The 22627-nt window shown below is 38.5% G+C and overlaps 1 protein-coding gene across 5 annotated transcripts in view; it reads left to right on the forward strand.

The window, feature by feature from the left end:
* AHI1 (Abelson helper integration site 1) overlaps nucleotides 1-22627 on the forward strand; it is a 177017-nt gene that overhangs the window by 128388 nt on the left and 26002 nt on the right. For all 5 annotated transcript variants that reach the window (XR_013992239.1, XM_081033065.1, XM_081033067.1 and 2 more), the window contains 2 exons: nucleotides 6232-6394; nucleotides 9757-9854. Coding sequence is in view for 4 of the 5 variants with exons in the window: in XM_081033065.1 (XP_080889191.1) it covers nucleotides 6232-6394; nucleotides 9757-9854 (261 nt within the window). In the remaining variant the exon portion in view is untranslated. The remainder of the gene's footprint in view (nucleotides 1-6231; nucleotides 6395-9756; nucleotides 9855-22627) is intronic.

The raw sequence follows: 22627 nt of genomic DNA on the forward strand, positions 1-22627 counted from the left end.
AGGCTGGGACGATGCCCGGAGGCTGCCTGGCAGCAGCAGGACTCACAGCCATGTACACTGACGTTCTAGGGAATGGTTGGTGACAGGACAGTGGGCAAGATGTGCCCACTCATGAGCTATGCCAGTGGCTCCTCCTAGAAGAGTAAGTGCCCACCATCTTTGACCATATCATCTTAGGGAGCAAGCGGTACCTCCCGACTCGATGGCACCGCCGGACAGGAAAATTGTGATCAGACAGGAAGACTGTGATTTCCTGAGACCTTTGTCTTCTCTAGTTATTGATGTCTTTCTTATCTGCCTCATTTCACAACGTGTAAGAAGTGGGTACCAAAACTTAAGTAATATGCACTAAATGTACCCTTTTTATTACAGGGAACTTAGATTGATCTCTGAGGTGACCCCAAAACTTTAGCAAGACTGAATGACATGTAGAAAAACCTGTATGTGTGGAATAAGGACAGAAACTAGCAAAAGAGGTAGGAGTATGCTGCTTTATGCAATGTTTACCTTTAACCCAAAATGGATTAAAGACTGTATTGGATGAGGCTGTCAGAGCCATGTCAACTCCCAGGAAACACGGGGGCGGGGGAAGGGGAAGAATTGGATCATGATGTATAAAATATTGTTTGATTACGTGAAAAATATCTTCAGTGGCCAAGGAAATGGTTCATTTTTCTCAGAAAGCATACAGATTGCCTCAGCTATACCCAGACCTCTTATGAATAATGAAGCAGATTAAAACTTGAAAGAAGGAAAAAAACAAAAACCGTCCTCAGAATTCTATAAAATTAATTAAGACTGTTTCCTAAAGGTCCAAGAAGTAGCAAACAACATCTGAAGCCACAATCTATTATAAATACTTTATTTCAACTAGAAGATACAATCTCTCAGGATTATCATAGTTTAAATAGCTACATTCATGTTGTAACTATGGAACAAACCATGCTGTAAATGGAACTGCCTGGGTTAGACCATATACATTTCTGCACATTATGGAATCTGCACAAAGATACATCTTCTCCCTTTGCTCCAATTAATTGTTCTTATATGTAGGTTGCCTTCTACTTCACTATATTCAGAGTGGTGTGATAACAAGGCCAGTCACACAGCCAAAGGAAATGGGCCATTCCTGAGGAGAAAATGGATGAGATCGAAAGGAACAAATGTTTTATTATTACTTAAATACCAGTTAAATGTAACTTAAATATATCTATCTTAAACATTACTATGCTTTCTTAAAGAATGCCAAAAATGTATGGTCATAACTACATGTATGAACACAAAAGTGTTACACATTTTAGTTAATGTGCATTAAACTGTAACAAGGCTTCTGGCATATAGTAATTACTAAGATGTTACTTTTTATTTAACCTTATATTAACTGGTAGTAATCTTGCCAATAACCATAAGTCTTTGGCTGAGTACTGATCTGAACATACATGGGGCAAAATTCCGTAAGGAAAGAGCCATTCAGAAGTAGAAGCCTGCACAACACAGTGGGAATAATTCACATTCCTGACACCCAGAATGGAAAAACCTCCCAATATGTGGCGCATGGAGTAGCGGCATCCAGCGGATCACACCCTGGAGGTGGGGTTAATTGAGCCCTAGAGTAAAGTCTTCCTGAATCTGCTCTAACAAAACTTAAAAGCATACCTGGCAAGGGTCAGAAGGACCTCAAGTAACTATAATACATGTCAGAAAAGGTCCACATTCCTTCAAGGAATACAAGAAAACCAGCACTCTACCAAAGTAAAAATCACATGTATTAGTAACTGTACAAATCACCACAAACTTGGTGTCGCTTAAAACAACAAAAAATTGTCCTTTCGCTGTTCTGGAGACCAGAAGTCTGAAATTAAGGAGAAAGCACGGGGAAAGTGATGTGATCCAGATGCCGCCTTAACTGCAGGCTGGCACAGAGAAGTTTGCCAGCCATTATGGACCCAGCCAAAAAGGTGCGGGAGGAGAAAGTGCTCAACCGTATGAGTATATTCAACATAACTTTGCTTGTGAATGACCTGGAGCCATTATGAATATGATTTTTGGATTGCATCATACACGTTAATAAAGTTGCAAAGAACATCTGCTGAACAACACTGGTTAATATTCCTTCAGTACACTAGTTTCAAGAAACATTGAGGATTCTTCAGAGGCAACTATAATAATGGGGGGAAAATCTCTCAGATGATACAAAGAGGAATTCACCCAAATGTCTTATAGCAGCAGCCTGACATACTGCTTAAACCAAACCAATAAATAGTATCTGTCAAGAACTCCTATGAGGACTGAAAAAAAAAAAAAAAAGGCACTTGATTGTGCCATTTGTGCCATTGGCCAAACTCAGCAAGCTTTGAGAAAGAGAAGGAACTCTGTGTCAAATATGTGAATACAGGTCAAAGTTTGGCCAAGTGGATTTTATGGAACATCTCATTTCTGAGACCTGTCATTACCAACATGGGTGCACATAAGCTCATGTTTTTAAACTTCTATTGCAGAAAGGTTTCATAACTGCTCAATAAACTCAAGATTTGGATCATATTACTGAAGATGATGTCATACCTACTGCTATACCACACTGCCAGACCACTGCGTGCAAGGAATGATACGTTATAGAGGATACTCGTCAAGAGAATGGTCAGGACAGATTTTCTATGACAAGACCTAGCAGAATAAGGAGAAAATAGAAAGTCTTAATTCAAGACAAACTTCTTGGTGGGATTATCTCCCAGCTTTTTTTTACGGAGCTTCATTTTATCCTAGAACAATGAGATAACAACCTAATTGGAGATGGGGAAGACATGATTTCTGCAGAATCCACTTCCAAATTAATACAGCAAAGAAGTTAATTGTGTAGACACTGGTGCTGAGAAGAGAGTCAGTGGTCTTCAAATAAGAAGATAACCTATTGGATAAAAACACGCCCTGGAACCCAAATAGATTCTCGTGAGCCACATGGCTTTTGTCATGTGCCTTCAATATGACGAGCAAATGGTCATAACTCCACTGCCAGAGCGTGGACTGTTGGCATGTGAAACACACTGATTCCTCATTGGATAGCAGTCTGGCACTTAAATATCGTTGTATGATGGTGACATGCTCCAAAGACTGTTGCTTTGGGACATGTACCCTCCCTAGCCATCACCCTCCTAAGGGTGTTGGTTGTGGAGTTTGGTGACACGGACATTATTTCTACATCAGGAAGTAACATTATAATAGTACTGTAAGCTGATAAGGACCTAAAATGGATACAAGTGAGGCATTACCCATTTGCAGTCAAATGAGTGATTCATTTGACACTATCAGGTGATGGGACTATTAGTCTGCAAGGGCTGCCGTAACTAAATACCATTAGAATCGCTGGCTTAAACCACAGAAATGTATTTACTCACAGTTCTAGAGGCTGGAAGTCCAAGGTCAAGTTGCCAGCAAGGTTAGTGTCTCCTGAAGCCTCTCCTTGGTTTGCAGACGGCTGCCTTTTCACTGTCCCCTCACATGGCCTTTATGTCTGTGCAGCTGTGCTCCTGGTATCTCTTCCTCTTTTTATAAGGACACCAGTCCTGCTGGATTAGGGCCCCACCCATAGTACCTCATTTAACCTTAACTATCTCCTTAAAGCTCCTATCTTGAAATACAGTCATAATGGTAATTAGGGCTTCAATGTGTGAATTTTGTGTCCATAACAGGGACACAGAGTAGGGAACATGTGTAGCTGTATGCAACTAGTGTGCTGTATTTGATTGTATAATGAGGATAATCAGTAGGTACTTTAAGAGGAAAATTGAAATGTAGAATCTTATAGGTCTTTTGGACCCTGTTCCTTGGAAGGGACTGTTTTATCAACAAACCCTGGTCAAAAATCCAGGAAAAGTTTTCTGACTCCAGTTTGTTGGATTCCCGATTGTCAGTACTTCACGCAAGGACATCAGATGTGAATCTTCCTAAATGATTCTGTTGCCTAAACTGAATCTCTGCTGCTGTCCTTCCCAGCAGCCACCTCTGGCACCAGATAAGTAAGCATACATTGACCTCATACTTGCTTAAGATCACCAAAGCTGTGCTGCCTCAGTGTGCCAGAGCAGGCATGAGGTACAACAGGAAAAAACCCCAAGCAGTTTTCTGGTGCTGGATTTCATCATGAAAGGAACATAGTGGGCCTGCAGGTGACCAAGGATAGTAGGTCTCAGCACAGCCAACTGCTTAAGTATTACTGTCCAAAACTGTGTGTTATCTCTCATGAGTGATTAGGATTTCCTGTCCCTCCTTCTTTCCCCTTAGCTACTGCTTCCTCATGTTTGATTCTAGATAAATATGGCCTATAAATGTATTTAGTTTTTTAAAAAATTAGAGAAGAAAGTGAGTTTAAGTCCCGATTCCACCACTTACTAGTTTACTTGACTTTAGACGAGTCATTAAATTTCCCTATACATCAAATTTCTCACTTATAAAATTGAAATAGGAATGTGTGCCCTCACAGGACTGTCATAACTATGGAGGAAGATGACTTACATAAGCCACTAGCATGGTACCTAGAACAAGGCAGGTACTCAAAGCATTTTGATTAGCTTTCCTCTTTTGTGTTAGTGCCAGATAGGAGAATAAAGGAGAAGAGATTTGGAGAAGGAAGAATGAAGGGAAAAGTTAAAAGTTCCACTTCCACATAAGTGATTTGGCATCAGTATACTAACAATTATAAAAGATTTGTAAACTTTAAAAAATATCCCGCATAGCATGTTGTAAATTAGACTGTGCTAAGGGTATAATAGGAATTGCATTTGGACCATTTGAATTAAATTATTCCTGCCATTATACCATATAACGACAACAGTTCCAGATTTAGCCATTAAAAATCTCCTGCTTAATGTGTTAATAAATATTGTATTGTCGATTAACTAAAAGCTACCACAGAGAGTCTTGTGAACTGTTACAGAATCCCCTGCTTAAAACTCTTCTGTCTTTCTATTGCCCATATATTGAGGCTGAACTTTTTCATCAAGAATGATCTGGCCACTTATTTCTTCTGTAGCCTCAGCTTCCCCCATCCTTCTGTCTGTGCTCTTGCCTCTGATCCCGAGCTCCCAGCATATTAAACTATTTGGGATTTTTTTTTTCTTTTCTGGACTCTCACACATGCAGTACGGTCTGCCTGAAACACACTTCCATGTCTTCCACTGACTAATTCCTGACTATTCTCCTGCAAAGCCTAAGTGAATTACTCCTAGAAGTTATCCTATTTAACTCTGTATGTTTAGCCCCCAGCATAAAACCAGGCATATTGGGAATTCAGTAAATACATTTGTTAAGTGGATGAATCAGTACTATACCTAAATGCAAAGGATAATGCTAATTTTCTATTACACATGTAGTTGTATAACCTGTAAATCTTCAAATCCCATTTAAATAGAAAAAAAAATAGTTTATTCTTTAGAATTCTTATTATGTCCCAATTTATACAGTGCATCACATCTAAAATGGGTTGATATCTGCTTCCTTCTTATAACTGCACTGACGGGTTTGTAAATGCCTCTGTGACCATTCATTTTGACTTGGGTTTTTCAAAAGGAAAAAAAATCATATATGGTGACTACTATAACAACACAGAGAATGGATTCTCATAGAAAGGTTTTTCCTCTTAAATTTCTCTCTAGTGAAAATAAGCTTATCAGAGTATTATAGAAAGTAGTCAGAAGATATAGATTTATTGATGTATTTCGCTACAAAACACGTGTTTTTGATGTTTTATATCAAAAAGAGACATTCACAATATACCAAGTGATCACAATTAACTTATGTAATTGGGTTGTTCCATTGAGCTTTTCCTTTTTGTTGACATTCTGAAGAATTTTTTTTTTCCAGATGCATCTGCTTAGCATTGAGAATGGAATTTAAAGGTAGTATAAAACAATTCTAAGAAAGTGAATGGTGTGTGACCTTTTTTTTTATTTGCTTCACAAGTAATTTGCTCTAAAAAAAAATAACATCTGCTATTTGGAAGCTAATCTTAGTGTATTGAATGCTCTTAACCATTTCTCAATCCCACAGTCTTTTATCTTGCTTCTCCTGCTGTGTTCCCACCACCCCTGATCCCATTAGCAAACCTTGAGACCGCCTCAGACTTTACCAAAGTACTGCTTTGGTTTCAGCTGCTCTTCTGCAAGAGGAAGTGAATGTTGGGGGTTTTCTCTGTGGTACAGTTGTGATAAAGCTGTGGTGGTCTTATCTCTCTCTTAGGTAGTGGCTCTTTATGACTACACAGCGAATCGATCAGATGAACTAACCATCCATCGCGGAGACATTATCAGAGTGTTTTTCAAAGATAATGAAGACTGGTGGTATGGCAGCTTAGGAAAGGGACAGGAAGGTTATTTTCCAGCTAATCATGTGGCTAGTGAAAGTAAGTTTTATGCTCCCTTCCTGGTTTACTAATATGGTATAACTGATAGTACAAGATTTTAATCATGTTGTACCCTTTAATTTACTGTCTTTGTAACTTCTGCACGTTTACCAATGGGTATGGCTTTTCACTCTTATGATGCAAAAAAATGAAAAGGGGAGGCACTAGTATACTATAAAGCTCTTAATTTCTGTCATGTTTGCTTCACAGACTTCTCATCCCAGGACACCTGCCCATCTCGCTATCAGTGTTCTTCTACAGCCCCTTTCCCCTGCCACCTACTTCACACACGATTATGTCAGCTCTTCTCTTGCTACAGTGACTCCTCAGTTGACAGGCACATTAAGAAGCTCTAGTTCCCCAACTTCCATTCTTTTATTTTGTATACTTCAGTCCAAGCTCTTACCTGTCACCTACATGCAATAGACTATTAGCATTCTCAAGTAAAGTAAGCCGTCATGTGTGAAAGGAAAAAGAAATAAGCTGGTGAAGGAATTAATTCTAAATATAATTTTCTGAAAGCTGTAGATTTTTCCTTGAGAGATGAAAATAGAACACACATGACCTGAAAATAAAAGGAAGACTATCAAGAAAGGGGAGAAATATAGTGATACTTTTTCAGAAGAATGCTTCCCATCAGCAATTAACTTTATAGTGTGGTAGGAAAAACACAACTCACAGGTCAGGAAAATTGATTTCTAATCCTAGCTCAGCAACTATTACTGATACATGCCTCAGTTTCCTCCCGTAAAATGAAGAAGTTGAGCTCTGTCATCTCTATACTGTCTTCCAGAAATACTAAAAGCATACAGTTCTGAGGTAAAATGCAGTATAGGCAGCCTTGAAAACACTGTTTTAAATATTTATTGTTGTCTTTTGTCTCTGCAAAAGACAATAATTATTATAAACAATAGTTGCTTCTCAGACCAGTCTATGAAACGCCATTTAACCCAAACTATGGCTGAACACAAGTACTATTGATTCCTAAGTTCTGTATTTTGAGAGCAAAGGAGAGGAAGGAGGAAGAAGAATTCCTTCCATGAACACTGGGTGTTGGCATCAGCCCAGATAAAATGTTTCCTTTTCAGCACCCTCTCACTAACTTGTCTGCACCCTGGTACTTCCCAGCCTTCCTTCTCCAGTCTCTCAAGCACTCTCAGTCTTACTGCAGCTGCCTTCCTCAGCATAGCTGCTTTCAGCAAACTCCTCCCCTCTCCAGTGCTAAGTGCCTCGAAAATTACCCTCTTCTCTCACACAACAAAATTTTGAAGTTCCTCTATACCACTGTTTTAATTCTTGTTCTCTGAGTAGTAATCGACTGATAGCTCTTAAACTCTATCTGAGGTATATTTTTATGTTTTAAAGAAGATACCTAATGGAGAAAACGTAAGGCAATGTGGAAGGAAGAAATTTTAGGACACGTTAATACCCAGTCATTTCCCAAAAATACACGTCATTTCCCAAAAGCTCACTTCCAGATTCTCTAACTTCCAGATTGTCTCACATATCCAAGTTCTTTCCCTCCCCTTCCCAGTGATGGCTTTCCCACGGGATCAGCCACTGGAGTTCAGCAGGGGTAGCTTCTGTTTTCAATGAAGAGATGCCTGCATAATCATAGTCACTCTGGAATATATCTGTCATTTTAACTAGATATAGAAACAATTTCTTGTTTCCTCCAGATACAAATGAAAACATTTTAAAATGTTTTAGCTCGATAATATAAAAAGATTGTGTATTTCCAGACAGGATGATATGAGGTGCTTTAACTTTGGAATCCAGTTAGTTTTCAAAAATAACCTCCCTAGGCTTGCAAATCTTGAGAGGCTATAGATATTTGATCTACAGTGGGTTAAAAATCCAGTAAAATGTTTCTTCCATAATAACCAAAGTGAGACTTCTAAAGTATACTGTAGTGATGGTTAGTAGTTATATGCAGAAATTAATCCATTCTTCAACTGCGATAATTCCTTACTGTATCCCAGAATAATTGATGTTTTCTTTTGGCATCAGTTATTGCTTGTTGGAAAAGCCTTATAAAGGCCAGAACAAACAGAAAAATTACTCAGACAACCTGAGAATGTAATGATTGAATTCTCACTTCATCGGAGATTATTTTTCTTTTCCTTTTATCCTACTTTTTACCTGAATTTAATAAAATCTCGCCGGCTAGGTTTTATTTAACATTAGAGAAAAAATGACTGTCAGCAGCATATTCCACTCTAAAAATAGTAGCAGAAATTATCCTTTATCCAAAACCAAATATGCAAAACAAAAAATTTAAGGGAAATATATATATGAACAGAACCTGTACCAACTATTTAATTGAAAGCCATGTCCTCTAAGAGAACAACACAGTAGAAGACCTTGTTATCCCATTATTATAAAGGATTTATTCTCTTTGTATTTGAAGCCACTGGAAAGAAAAATATGATCACCTTCCCTTAATCATGTCTAACATCCTTTCCAATAAAAGATAAACCCAATAATAAAATCAACCCATACACAAAGCCAGTTAATACATCTCATAATCTTAGAATTTTGATTAGCTGTATTTTAGCAATTTCTCTGAATTGAGAGTTGCCCAAGTCATTTAACCTGAATAGATTTATTTTTTTAGCCCTTTAAAATTCCCACCTGACTTTTAGACTCAGTGCTGTGTGTGGATTAGATTATATAATTTATAATTTTAGAGGGAATCTTAGATTTAGCACTGTGTATAGATTAAATCTCATGTATAGTCCTAGTCCCATGCTTATTTATTTCATACCATCTTCCCAAATTATCCTTTCTCCACACCTCTGCCTGGTAAAATCCTACATATTCTTCAGAGTCTGACATACATCTACCACTTATTCCATTAAGCGTTTGTCATCCCCACATTGGACTTTGTTATTTTCTCTCTTTAGATTACTGTCAACTTGTATTCTATATTATAGTTACTTGTGAACAGATCTATTTCTGACCAGATTGTAAGCTCCTTGAGAGCAAAGACTGTTTTGGTCATCTTTTTATCTCCTCCAGCAGTACCTAGGAGATAACCATGCATATAGTTTCCTGGTAAGTGTATATTGAGATAAAATTATAGCAGCATCTGCATGACCATGTAATAAAAGAAAATGACTCTTCTACATTTCTGAAATCCTGCTGATCAAAACTTTCCAATCATAAGTTATGTTCTTTTGATCAGTAACGTGTAAGACTACAAATCGCCTTAACAGTAAGTGCTAGGTAGCTTATTGTTAAACCAAGAAAGTGAATATCAGTTTCTTTAGTTTCATATCTGCCCTCCCCCATCATTGTTTTTTTCCCCCATGGAACAGTGCTCCTCAATTTGATGACTTGAATTTCTTTTTCAATTCCAGCACTGTATCAAGAACTGCCTCCAGAGGTAAAGGAGCGATCCCCTCCTTTATCCCCCAAGGAAAAAACCAAAATGGGAAAACCTTCCTCTTCCAAAAAGGTAAATGTTTTTAAGAACACTTGTATGTATCCCATAGGTGCTTTGATTTTTTTTCGCTCTCTCTGGTTAAAATATTGCTTTATTTTTCATGCTTACATCCTTCACTGTTTACATTATTTCTTGTAATATTGGCACCAACATTTTATTAAATATATAAATAAAACATAATATGATTATAGCCATTTTCCAGATAAGGAAACTGAGGAGGCTGAGAGAGATTAAAGTAGATCCCAGTCACAGCCCAAGTAATGGGACGAGGACTCAAAGTAGAACTTGTGACTTTAAGTGTGATGCTATTTCTACCCTACTTATTTCTAAAACTGTGGTACTGACACGGTCATCAGACCCACCTTAGGGGTACACACATATGCTGAAGGCTGCTAGAGCCCACAGAATAAAGATAGTCTATCTTCCTGGAGCATTCCTCTTACTTGCTAGTAATTTAAAATGTTTTTAGGTTAAAATGAATATGGATACACTCCTCCAGAGGAATGTCATGTTTTTAAGCCTGTGTGTTCAGGTCCCTCGGAGTCAGTATTCTTCTGATGTTAGTAGTATTTTGGTAGAACACTTTAATAAGCAATGTGCCATCATATATATTACCTATTAAACTCATTCTATTCTTTGACATTGGCTCTTGCCTTAGACTGAATAACTTCACTTCTTCTTGACTCCATGACCTGGCGTGTAGACTTTCTTGACAGTTGAACCTGTCCTATATCATTCGGCACTCCATTCGTTCTCACGGAAACAAGATTGAGTAGGCAAAGCACTTGTCCTTGAGATAACAGGCTGGTGGGTGAGACGCCTGCAAGTAGACAATTCCAACGGACTGTGGTACAAGTATAATAAATATAATGTACACAGTGTAGTGGGAATACAAAGGAAGAAACCCTCCAGATCTGCCTTGGGGAGTCCAGGAAGGTTTCCCGGAGAGATCATGCTTGAGCTGATCCTGATCGGATGAAACAGGACGTGCTAGGTAGGTGATCTTAGAAAACACAGCCTAGCAGAAGGAATAACCTGAATAAGCTGTGGTATCGTGTAGTTATGTTCGAGAGCACAGGGTCTAATGGAGAGAAGTGCAGGAGTCAGGCCACGAAGGACGCTGCTTAGATGCTTAGATTGTATCCTTCAGACAAAGGGGATCCCCTGGAGGAAGTAAGCTAGGGAGGGACATGTACAGATTTTCATGTTAAAAATATTCTAGTGGCAGTATTGTGGTTGGATTGTAGGTAGCCAGGACCTGGGACAGGGAAATTAGTTAGGAATCCATCAAAATAAAATATGAAATCCTGAAGAAAATTAAAAGTGAAATCCTGAACTAGTGGGGATGGAGTATAATTGATAGGATTTTGTGATTGATTGGATGTGATTAGTGATGTTAGAATCTAGGAATTGTGCTCAGGGCCCTGTCTTATGTAACTGAGTGGATAGTGGTACTAGAGAAGTAATAAAAGAATAAGTAAAATTTGGAGAGGTAAAGACAAGCAGTGGTAGGGGGTAAGGTGTAATGAGCTCAGTTTTAGATATTTTGATTTGTTAGCAGTGTTTTACTGTTCCCAGGTAGAAATATTCATGAGGAAGCCAGAAATGAAGGATTGAAATTTGAGAGAAAGTAACGATTCAAAATAAAAGGAGGAGGAGTTAGTGTATTCACGGTATTAGATCAGTAGAGTTGAAGCTTGTAATGACGGAGATAACCCAGAACAAATGTTGTAAAGTTCGGAGAGAAGGCAGCCAAGGACAAAAATCCCATCTAAACACTGGTATTTAAGGGACAGTCAAAGGAAGAGAAGATTAAGAAAAAAATAATCGAAAGGACAGGAAAGAACCCGAAAAAAGGAGTGCCCTGGAAGCCAGGGAAACGAGAAGTTCAAGGAGGGTATATATAGCCAGTAATGTCAGAAACGACCAATCAGTTAGGTTGTCTGAGTATTTGGCGATCAGGAGGAGCCTGACACCGTTACACTAGTCTCAAGAGTTGGTAATAATATGACAAGGATTGAAAAGTAGAATGGGACCTCAGCAAGTGAACTCATGGAAATCATTCCCAGAGCTCTACTTGAAGGAAAAAAACAAGGTGACGCACTGGCTAGCGGGAAACGAGGTTCCAGGAATGACTTTAAATACTGGAGTGACACACAAAATCATATACTAAGGAGACAAAGCCAGTGGACAGCTTCAGGTTGAAGGAATAGGAAGAACACATGGGTCTTGGAGGAAGCAAGAAGTTTTTATTGGAAAGACAGGTTGATAGATTAGTCTTGACTTAGAACAGTGTTTCTCAACTAAGGGTGATTTTGCCTCCCAGGAGACATTTGGCAATATCTGGAGATATTTTTGCAAATATCTGCAAGGAAGAGGATACTGCTGTCATCTAGTGGGTAGAGGTCACAGATGTTGCTAAACATCCTAGAATGCACAGGACAGCCCACCTCAACAAAAGATCATCGGCTAAAAATGTCAGCAGTGTTGAGCTTAGAGCAGTACCGTTCTGAGACAGATAAATATGAATGAGGATGCAGATAAGTTAATAGAATGTAAGTCTAGAAATTAAGGATGTCTTTATGATCTCAAAAACAGGAAGTTCCACCTCGAATATGAGAGTGAGAGGTGTGAGATAAGAACAGTGACCAGTAGAATACCTGTAAGGACAGAAGGAGCACGACTTCATTTGGGACCTATTCAGTAATGCTCAACATCTAGGACATAGCAGTGGAGAAGGCAGACTTGGATGAATACATAATTGGAGTTGAGGCGAAGAGGATAAGAGACTTGCTAACATTGGCTGGAGGGTCACTGGAGTGGCACACTATAGAAAATCAGCCAGATTGAAAAGGATGGGGAATCAGAAGACTGGCTGGCTTAGAAAGCAAGGTTCTCGCCACCCATGTCCAGGTGGAGGCATAGTATCATGCAGGAAAGGAGTTAACAAACTGGAACTGTCGTGCAGGGCGTCCTGCGGGGTCTCTGCTCCCACTCCCCACATAAGAACGCAGGACGTGGTGAGGCCATAAAGGAACACCCACGGAGCCATAGGTCGGGGAGTCACACCACTATAGTCTCACTGGAGGCTGGATTCACACGACGTGCGACCTACTGTCCGCTTTTCAACCCGCCATCCTAACTGCAGTCCGCGCTTGCCAGCTCACCACCATCTTCTTGCTAGCCCCCATTTTTTTGCTAGTATAGCCACAGAAGTTATATTAGTGGCCAATGGCTCACTGGTTACAGCTGACGGCCAACTAGCCACAGCTGATGGCCATCCAATCACAGTTGCTGGCCATCTGCTACCTGAGCCAGCACCTTTCTATGTGAGGCTGAGAGCCTGGAAACTGCTCTCTGGGGCTCTGTCCCCACAGAAATTATGGCCTGTAAATCAAGAAGCTTGCTTAATTAGTATTTCAGATGTTAACCATCTCGAGGTTATGATAAATTCACAGATTGATATATAAGAGCTGAAGTGAAACTGAAGGACCTGTTATTAGAATTGAGCTGACTGAGGAACTAGGGTTGAGTGTTGGACAGGTTGTTCTCTTGGACATTAAAAGTCCAGGATGATTGCAAGAGCTGGGATGAAGGGACACCAAACCAAGAGCTGAAGTTCTTAATTATTGTGGTGGAGCAGACATCTCAACCCTAGCTTCACATTGAAATCACCTAAGAAATTTGAAAAATAAATACTGATGCTTGTTTCCACACCCACAAATTGATTTAATTGATCTGGATGGGGCCTCGGCGTGGGTGGATTTCTAAAACTTTCCAGGTGATTTTAATGTACAGCCAACATTGAGAGCCATCGTGTTAGAGTGACCACAGTGTCCAAAGGTAACAACTGCAAAGATAGAGGGTGTTACAGCCAGGTGAGAGGGCACCCAAGGAGGTGTGTTTTGAAAGTATAATGGCCTAAAATCAGCAACAGAGAGCTAAGAGGCCAGTGGTAACCCCAGGCCCCATGGTTCATGATTGAATTATGTGAGAATGAACAGCCTGTATTGCAAAGAACTGAAAGAAAAATGTTTCTCAGTAAAACGCCAGTTTCACATACAGCAAGGACATATGGTGATGGTTGCCTATGACAGCATGGGGACTACAGGGATAGAGTTGAAAGGACAGGCAAGGAATTCGCTATGGGCAAATGGCTACATGTGTAATTTAACCATTGTTTGGAATTCACCAGATTTAAGAATTTAGGGAGATGCTAATGTAAATTTACAATCTAAAGACATTTAATGCAATGAAAATATTTGTCACATTGGCATAGAGATGCACTGGGACAGCTAATGATATTTGTAGTCTACATCAAGAACTGTGTGACATGCTATGAAAGACAGTCACATGCTATGAAAGACAGTCTTTGCTTGTAATGGCTTACTGGTACCCTTGCTGCTGTTTTCATGCTGACCTTTGAAATAGAGATTACCTAACCCCCCCACCTCTGTGTGTTCCTGTCCAGTAGCCTTGAACTAACTGTGCCTCAGCCAGAGCAGACAGAAGGAGCTCTGTCAGTACTTTACTAGCTGCCTGTGCAGTTGGCATTGCCCCTTCCTCTTCTTGATGTTCCTGTGTTACTATGGATAGGACCTATTACCTGAGTCCAGGGCTGCCCAGTTCTCACTGCCTGTGCCACTCCTCTCCTTAGAAAAACTCACTGCATCATAGTCTTCGTTTAGACTACCATTAATTTTTTTTAATTTTGTGTTCCTTTTCCTCTCACAGACTATTCTTCGTGCTTAAAATATCCCTTTATATTCATATCGCAGTAGACCAATTCTTCACATATCTAACTTGACCCTCAGGCTAACCCCACTGCTGCCCAAACTCTAATTCTAATAGATATCAAAGAACTTGCATACATGCAAAGTAAAACATTTAAAAATATAAAATAGGTAAAGCAAGGGAGTTACAGAGAATAAGAACCCTTTTGGGCAAGGGAGTAGAAAGGTTCTCAGAGAGGAGATGGAACTCAAATTGGGCTTTAAAATTTAAGATGCATGGGGGCCGGCCCTGTGGCTCAGGCGGTTGGAGCTCCATGCTCCTAACTCCGAAGGCTGCCGGTTTGATTCCCACATGGGCCAGTGGGCTCTCAACCACAAGGTTGCCAGTTCAACTCAAGTCCCGCAAGGGATGGTGGGCTCCGCCCCCTGCAACTAATATTGAACAGGGCACCTTGAGCTGAGTTGCTGCTGAGCTCCCAGATGGCTCAGTTGGTTGGAGCACGTCCTCTCAACCACAAGGTTGCTGGTTCAACTCACGTAAGGGATGGTGGGCTGCGCCCCCTGCAACTAGCAACAGCAACTGGACCTGGAGCTGAGCTGCGCCCTCCACAACTAAGACTGAAAGGACAACAACTCGACTTGGAAAAAAGTCCTGGAAGTACACACTGTTCCCCAATAAAAAGTCCTGTTCCCCCTCCCCTTTAAAAAAAAGAAATTAAGATGCATGAATTTCTTTTGTTGAAGAACATGATTTGATCTGCTTTATCTGAATCCACGTGTTAACAGTAGACTCCTACATATATTTTTCCTCTTAGGAATATACCATGTGTATAGTTTTACTTCCCTCTTGGAGAAAGTATAAAGGATGTTCTAATCTACATTTACGTAAAGAAAGTTCCTGAGAAACAGTAATCTCCCAGGTAATGAGAATGCCTCAGGTACACTCTGAGTCATGACACAACAGCCACCCGCTGAGAAATGTATAACTGGGCTTCCTTAGCACCTGGCACAGTTGTATTTCTTCAGTTCAGTTCCTTTCAGAGTATATATGGTTTGATTTTATCAAAATCCTGCCTTATAAACCTACCACACATTCTGTCAGATGTTTAATTTTGTGGGCACGTTTTATTTTTACTACCATATGTAAGATATGTTTTTATAAAGAACATGAAAAAATGTCTCTGATAAGGGACTAAAAGGAGGGGAGGATCCTAAGTTCATAGAATTATAGAATTGGCAACATGGAAGGAACCTTAGAGATTCTAGACAACGCCTCCATTTTGTAGATGAGGAATCATGATCCAGAAAGGTTATGAGTTTCATTCAAAATGACACTCCCAATTAGAGCTCCACCACCCAGTCACTGACAGACAGCGGTGACCTGCACAGCCAGCCACATTTTGTTTCACACTGGTTTTTTACATCCATGTTTGATATTTTGTTTCTTTGTACCCGTCTTCATATGGAGTCTTCAGAATTGTATTTTCTGTGCTTCTTAAGAAAAAAAGGAAAGAAACCTCCTCAATAATTTTCTTTCTTTTTCAATTGTTTCTATTCAAACTATAGAATAAGAAGTAAAATTACACCTTTTAGTAGCTTGGCAGCTGCTGAATCTTAAGTCCTTCCAAGTGGAACACACCTGTTCTGTTGCTAAATTCGCCAGGTCCCTTCCAACATTTCATCTGGTTCATGGAAATGTCAGCAGGTGATGGCAGAGTTTGCTCTTCATTTCAGGAGGAGAGGAGGCTCTTGAGTTAGTGATTCTCCACAACAGGTCAGCTAACAGATCAGGAATTACCTGTACCACAGGGAGTGAGAGCAGGAGAATGTTCTCCTCCTCAAGCCCATTCCACAACATTTTTGTCATGCTGTGCTATGGTAAATTTGTATCTAATAGGAGGAAGAATATTGGTGCTATCAGGGAGGAAAGGAAAAAAAATGCTGACAACCTTGGTTTATTTTGTTTGTATTTTGGACTGGGTTTTTTTGGTAGCCTTTTTATTTTTGTTACCTAAGCATTAACCTATATGATTTATTTATTTGGGGAGGACAGTTATTAAAATTTCTTCTTTTAATTTTTTAACTATTTTAGGTTGTTCTATTAAAGTAATATATGCTCATGGTTTAAAAAATTCAGTAAAGAATAGTGTACATGAAAAATAAAACTGTCTTCCTAGTATTCACGTTCTAACAAAACCCAAAGTAGAAAATGACCCTCTGCCTTTTATAAATGTTTTAACATTGGCACAGCCAATGTTAAATGCCAGATGTATAGAACATTAAGCATACATGTCTTTATTCATGTCTAGTCTTTGTTTTGATGAAACTAGGATAATACTTATTATTCTGATGTTTTTGTTTCACAATATGTCTTGGACATCTTTTCTTATTAGCACAGACAATTCCGTTTTTTTTAACAATTTTAAGTTACTAAAATGCCCAATTCTCTTTTTCTTTCTTTTTTTAATTTATTGGGGCTTTTTTTTATTCTTAAAATGACCAATTTTTTTTTTAATTTCTGAAAATGCTTGGTTTCATTTTTTAATTCTTAAAAAAAAAAAAACGAAACCCAAAGTAGAAAATGACCCCCTGCCTTTTATAAATGTTTTAGCATTGGCACAACCAAGTATATTTTTTTAAAAATGCCAGATGTATAGTAGTAATTATGCACACCAATATTAGATTATACCTGTGAATGTGGAGAAATTTCTGTGATGTTTTTGCTTATGTCTTTCTCTAAAAACTCATTAAATGAATAACATTAATAGTTATTAGTTTTGCTATTCTAAGGCAATTATAAAAATATCCATACAGTTCATCTCTTTATGTGACAAGAATTCTAATTATTTTCAGTTTTTTGCTTAACATGTAGTCCGTGAGAACAGGCTGGATTAATTCCAAGGAGAGCTGGCTCCTAAACCCAAGTGCAAACTACAGTTCTGTTCAGCGACAGCTGCTTTCTTGTCTAGTCCAGAACAAGAGCAGAGCACCCAAAAGTATCAGATAACTCCGTGGTAGTTCCTCTTCCTGCCAAACACACACACGCACACAGAATTTGACATCGGTAATTCTGTCAACCTCTCAGAAACACAGTAGGCAGTAAATAAGTGGCTTTCGAGTACCTGTGTCGTCTTAGTCTACAAAATGTCTCATTTTCGTTTACCCTCTAGATCCCAAAAGCAGACAGTTCATTCAAGTCTGGATTAATTGTGCCATATAGCACTATTTTAAAAAATCACTTCATATAGAAAGAAATCTTTTCCATTTACTGGTCCTTGTACCAAGAGTTCATCTGAATTATTCTTAACTGTAAAAATAATTATATTTTTATTAATGTGTCAAGTCCAACAATAAATTTATAATAGACAGTGGTTATTTTTGGATGGCAAAGCAAATTTTCCAAATACCTAGAAGTTAGTTAATATACACTAAATCATTGAAAATACAATCCAAATTATTATTGCCTCCTTCCTATTGTTAAAGAATAATACCAATTTATATTTTTTACTTTAGTAATTATGTTTATCAAAGAAAATTATAGTTAATTTATTATATTAAATAGATAAAAAAATAATTCATGTTTAGATTTGCTTTAAAATTTTAGGAATATTTGAAGTTTTTTGTCTGAAGAGAATGAAATCAAAATCTTACAAATAAAAGTAAAGTACTTATTTGTGTCCCATGAAGAGTCTCAATGCAGGCAATACCAATGTGTATTTCTTTTCCCCATAATTTGTTTCAATAACATACATATTTTGAGGGAAAAACTATTACCTTCAAAAAATGTCATTTACGTTTGAAAAGTATCTGTCCCACAAAGAAAATGAGTGGGACCCCAATGATGTGATGGCAAAGCCAGTATGAGGCACCGCACACCCACAGGTTCCACTCCCAACAATAAAGTCCCTTTTTGTTCTAGACACAGGAACTTCAAAAGCCTTCAGAATCTCTTACCCTGAAAGCAACTCATGAGGTCTTGACTTTCTTGAAGGTCTGGTGACCAGTTCTGCTACTCATTCTCCTTCGACACCTTTGCCTCAGCCCTTGTATTTGACACACGTACCTCAGCCTGTGTTCTCTTCCCTCCCCCGCACCCCCCCCAGCAGTTATGTTCCTTACTACTTTGGGAAATTCCCCTCCATGTTTCCAGGGCCCTCTCATCCTCAACAAAGTGAGACCCCACAGACTGCTTGTCTTCTCAGTTTGTCTAGCGTGGGTGCAGGACCTAGATAATTGCCAGTGGTTCTGAAATAAATGGGCTGTGAGAAAATCCCTCTCTGGTCTCCACCCCAAAACTAGTCTTGGGGAATACGTCATTTCCTTGATATCTTCCTAACTCCCATTACTGAAAATTTATACCAAATAATGTGAAGGTGAAATTGTTTTCCATTTTAGCGACCCACTGATTATTTAGCTGTTTTGAGTCTCTGAGCCCAGCCTCTATCCCATCTCCTTTTCCTGTACAGACCTTCCATGACAACTCAGTTTAGAGGATAATATAAATTCTCAAAGGTTTAATAATTATTCCAGTAAATCATTGGTAAATATTTATGGGACATTTCTTCATGACTGAGACAGCAAGTATAGATTTTAATCTTTGAATGATGAGAATATACATAAAAGTATAAAATAAGTAATGTTGTACTGGGTCAAACCAATGTTCTCCTTGGCCCAGTACTACTCTCTCTGACAGAGACTGTAAAGATTGTTTGATAGAATAATATGGCATTTGCTCTTCATGATTATATTTTCATAGGTTAACCAAATTTGAGTAACATCCCTTTAATAATCTTGTACAGATCTAAAATGTGGGAGATGTTATTGGGAGAACTCCCCACCAGTCATTCCTGTTTGTAAATTGTTCCTTAGATAGTGGCAGAATTGATTATTATCAGTCACCCTGTCTTCTGACTTGACAATCAGCATGACCTTTTTTCAGAAGTTCTCTGATACCCTAACTCTGCTGCCCTCTTGTTCTGTCAAGTACTCCAGGGCTTCTCCACCTTGGCACTAGTGGCATTTGAGGCCAGATAGTTCTTTGTTTGGGGGGAATGTGTTGTCATTGGAGGACGTTTAACAGCATGCCTTGCCAGTATCCACTAGATGCCAGAAGCACTAACTCCCTCCAGTTACAATAATCAAAAATATCTTCCAAAATTCCCCTGGAGGTCAAAAATATAATCCAAAATTCCCCTGGGGGTCAACACCACCACCTCACCCCATTAAGAACTGTTCTATTTTAATAGAAAAAAAAAAGCATACATAATATTGTATTGTGTGTGGATATAAGTGTGTTTTTCCTTAAATCACAATTTTTCTTATTTTAAGATCCTGCTAATGAAATTTTGCATTTTTTCATTACCGACAAACGTATAAGCAGTAGTGTTGGAGTTACCGGCCACCCTCCTTAAAAACAACAGTTTCTCATAAAGATGTATCCAGCCAGCTGTGTGAGCCTCAACATGATGAGTTTATATAAAATGTCTCTTAATTAAATTTAGATATATCTTAACTTCGATTTGTTGACTTTTCTTAATAAATTAACTGTATGCCACTCTTTATATGAACCATGGAAAATTAACGGTATGCTAATTTCTTGTTATTACTTAGCAGTCTCAATAATGTGCTCAATAATGGCCTCTCATTTTAATGTGCTTCTCCTTTAGTTGACATAAAAAGGGAAGAACCTTTTTTTATTTATTTAAATGTTTCTTTTACCCACTTTCAACATATTGGAACAGATTTGCTTTTATTACTCTTTTACTGAACTTTTTTGTCCTTAATGAGTGTTTTCTTTCCTTTTACCCCTATTTCTGCTTCCCCATTACCGTGGGTATATTTAAGCAGGGGCCTCATACATAATGCTGTGTCTTACACAGAGGAGATAGAATATTTGATAGACCTCAGAAGGTTGCTATCTCCTTTGTGAGAATATGCTCTCTGCCCATGTCATGCCGGCTTGCAGTCACTGACTAGAAAGCATTATCGTTTCCAAAGTAACTGCAGGACTGGTCCAAGATCATGAAGGCTACCTATTTCCCTGACCTTCTGCTCACTGGCAGGAATTAGTCCAAATTACAGGGGTTCTTTTAATGGTTTCTTTTTTTTTAATTAAAGTTTATTGGGGTGACAATTGTTAGTAAAGTTACATAGACTTCAGGTGTATAGTTCTGTAATATGTCATCTATACATCATATTGTGCACCACCCAGAGTCTGTTCTCCTTCCATCAGCATATATTTGATCCCCTTTACCCTCATCTAACACCTCCCTCCCCACTTACATTTCAAATTGAATTTTTCCATATGAGCAATCTTATAATATGGGTTGCATTTTTTATCATAACTTTTATAATTACCACAATAACATGTATAATTGTTTAGTCTGTCATAGCTGATAAATTTGTACATTATAAATATAAAACAAAAGTGTGGTTTGTGCTTGGATATACATGGTAGGTGGATATAAACCTATTAGAGAAGACAACTAAAGAGCAAACTGAAAAGTAACATGAGCAAATTGTTTGAATTTATACGAATGTATACATATATACACATACTGAGATGATGAGGAATAAGAAATCAGTCGTTTAAATTGGGCTGCAGCCAGACTGTTCAGCATCTCCACTTTGTCGGAGGAATCTCTTTTTCTCCCATAATCATATAGCACATTGTTGGTCTCTTACTACATTTATCACCTTCTGCCTCAGTGCCAAGTTAATATACCTTCATTTATGAGCTTAGGAGTCACTGTGTCTGTTTAATATTTTTTGTTTAGAGGGAAATTGAAATCCTTGGTAGGAAGGTTTGGTAAGAATTGAGATTCAAACCAGATGAAAGGAAGAAGTTGAAGAGACAGTAGGATCACACCAATCCTTACTTATTGGCTACTAGGCTATACTCCCTAAGTCAACTTCAGACATATAGGTCCTGAGCTCTCCTACCCCCACAAATTGTCAGTTTCATATACGCCAGGTTAATGGTTCTCAAACTGCTATGCCTCAGAATCACCTTGGGCGCTTATGTAAAAATACCCATGCCCCATACTTGTGTTTATTGCAGCATTATTTACAGTAGCCATGAAATGGAAACAACCTAAGTGTCCATTGACAGGTGAATGGATAAAGATGTGCTGTGTGTGTCTGTGTGTGTGTGTGTGTGTGTGTGTACATAATAGAATACTACTTGGTATAAACAGGTGAAATCCTGTCACTTGTGACAATATGGATGGACATTGAGGGTCTATGCTAAGTGAAATAAGTCAGAAGTAAAAATACAAATACTATATGATTTTACTTACATATGAAATATTTTTAAAACTGAAGAAACAAACCAAGAAACAATTCATAGAGGCAGACAACAGATCAGTGGTTATCAGAGGGAAAGTAAAGGGGGTCAATTGCATGGTGACAGATGGAAACTTTTGATGGTTAACACAATGTAGTATACTCGTATACAAATGTCGAATTATAATGTACATCTGAAACTTATATAATTCTATAAATAAAATATTTCATCTAAATTTGAAAAAAGAGACAATGCCCAAACCCTACCCTAAACACGCTAATCTTTGGCAGATGCTCCATTATATTTCTGACAGCTTTTTTTGTAGAAACAAGAGTTAATGGAATTTTGTTAGGGAATGATCTTCCAGCCTAATTAGAGGAATAACGTGTTTACTTCAGACCCCTTGATTTCTGAATAGAAACTTCCAGTTGACTTGGCTGAATAGCAGTCTACAAGCCATTGTGCATAGCTGCGTGAAACCAACGGGAATCATCTTGACAATAGTGATATTCCCCCCAAGCTTCTCACATTAGTTTTATTGGATAGTCTCGGTAATGATTATGATTTGACTAAGAGCTCCCAAAAACTTCAACAGATATGTCAGGAATAAGACCAAAGAAGGTAGCGTCTAACAACAGTAGAGTAGTAATTTGGTGGAGAAGCCATGTTGAAAACACAAAGTTGATGCTCATTATTCACCGTAGTTATTTTCTATACATTTACCCTGAACACTGAATCCATGCTTCTGGGAGAAATACAGGGATTAG

This window comes from Rhinolophus hipposideros (assembly GCF_964194185.1).
Source record: "Rhinolophus hipposideros genome assembly, chromosome: 3".
NCBI lineage: Eukaryota > Metazoa > Chordata > Mammalia > Chiroptera > Rhinolophidae > Rhinolophus > Rhinolophus hipposideros.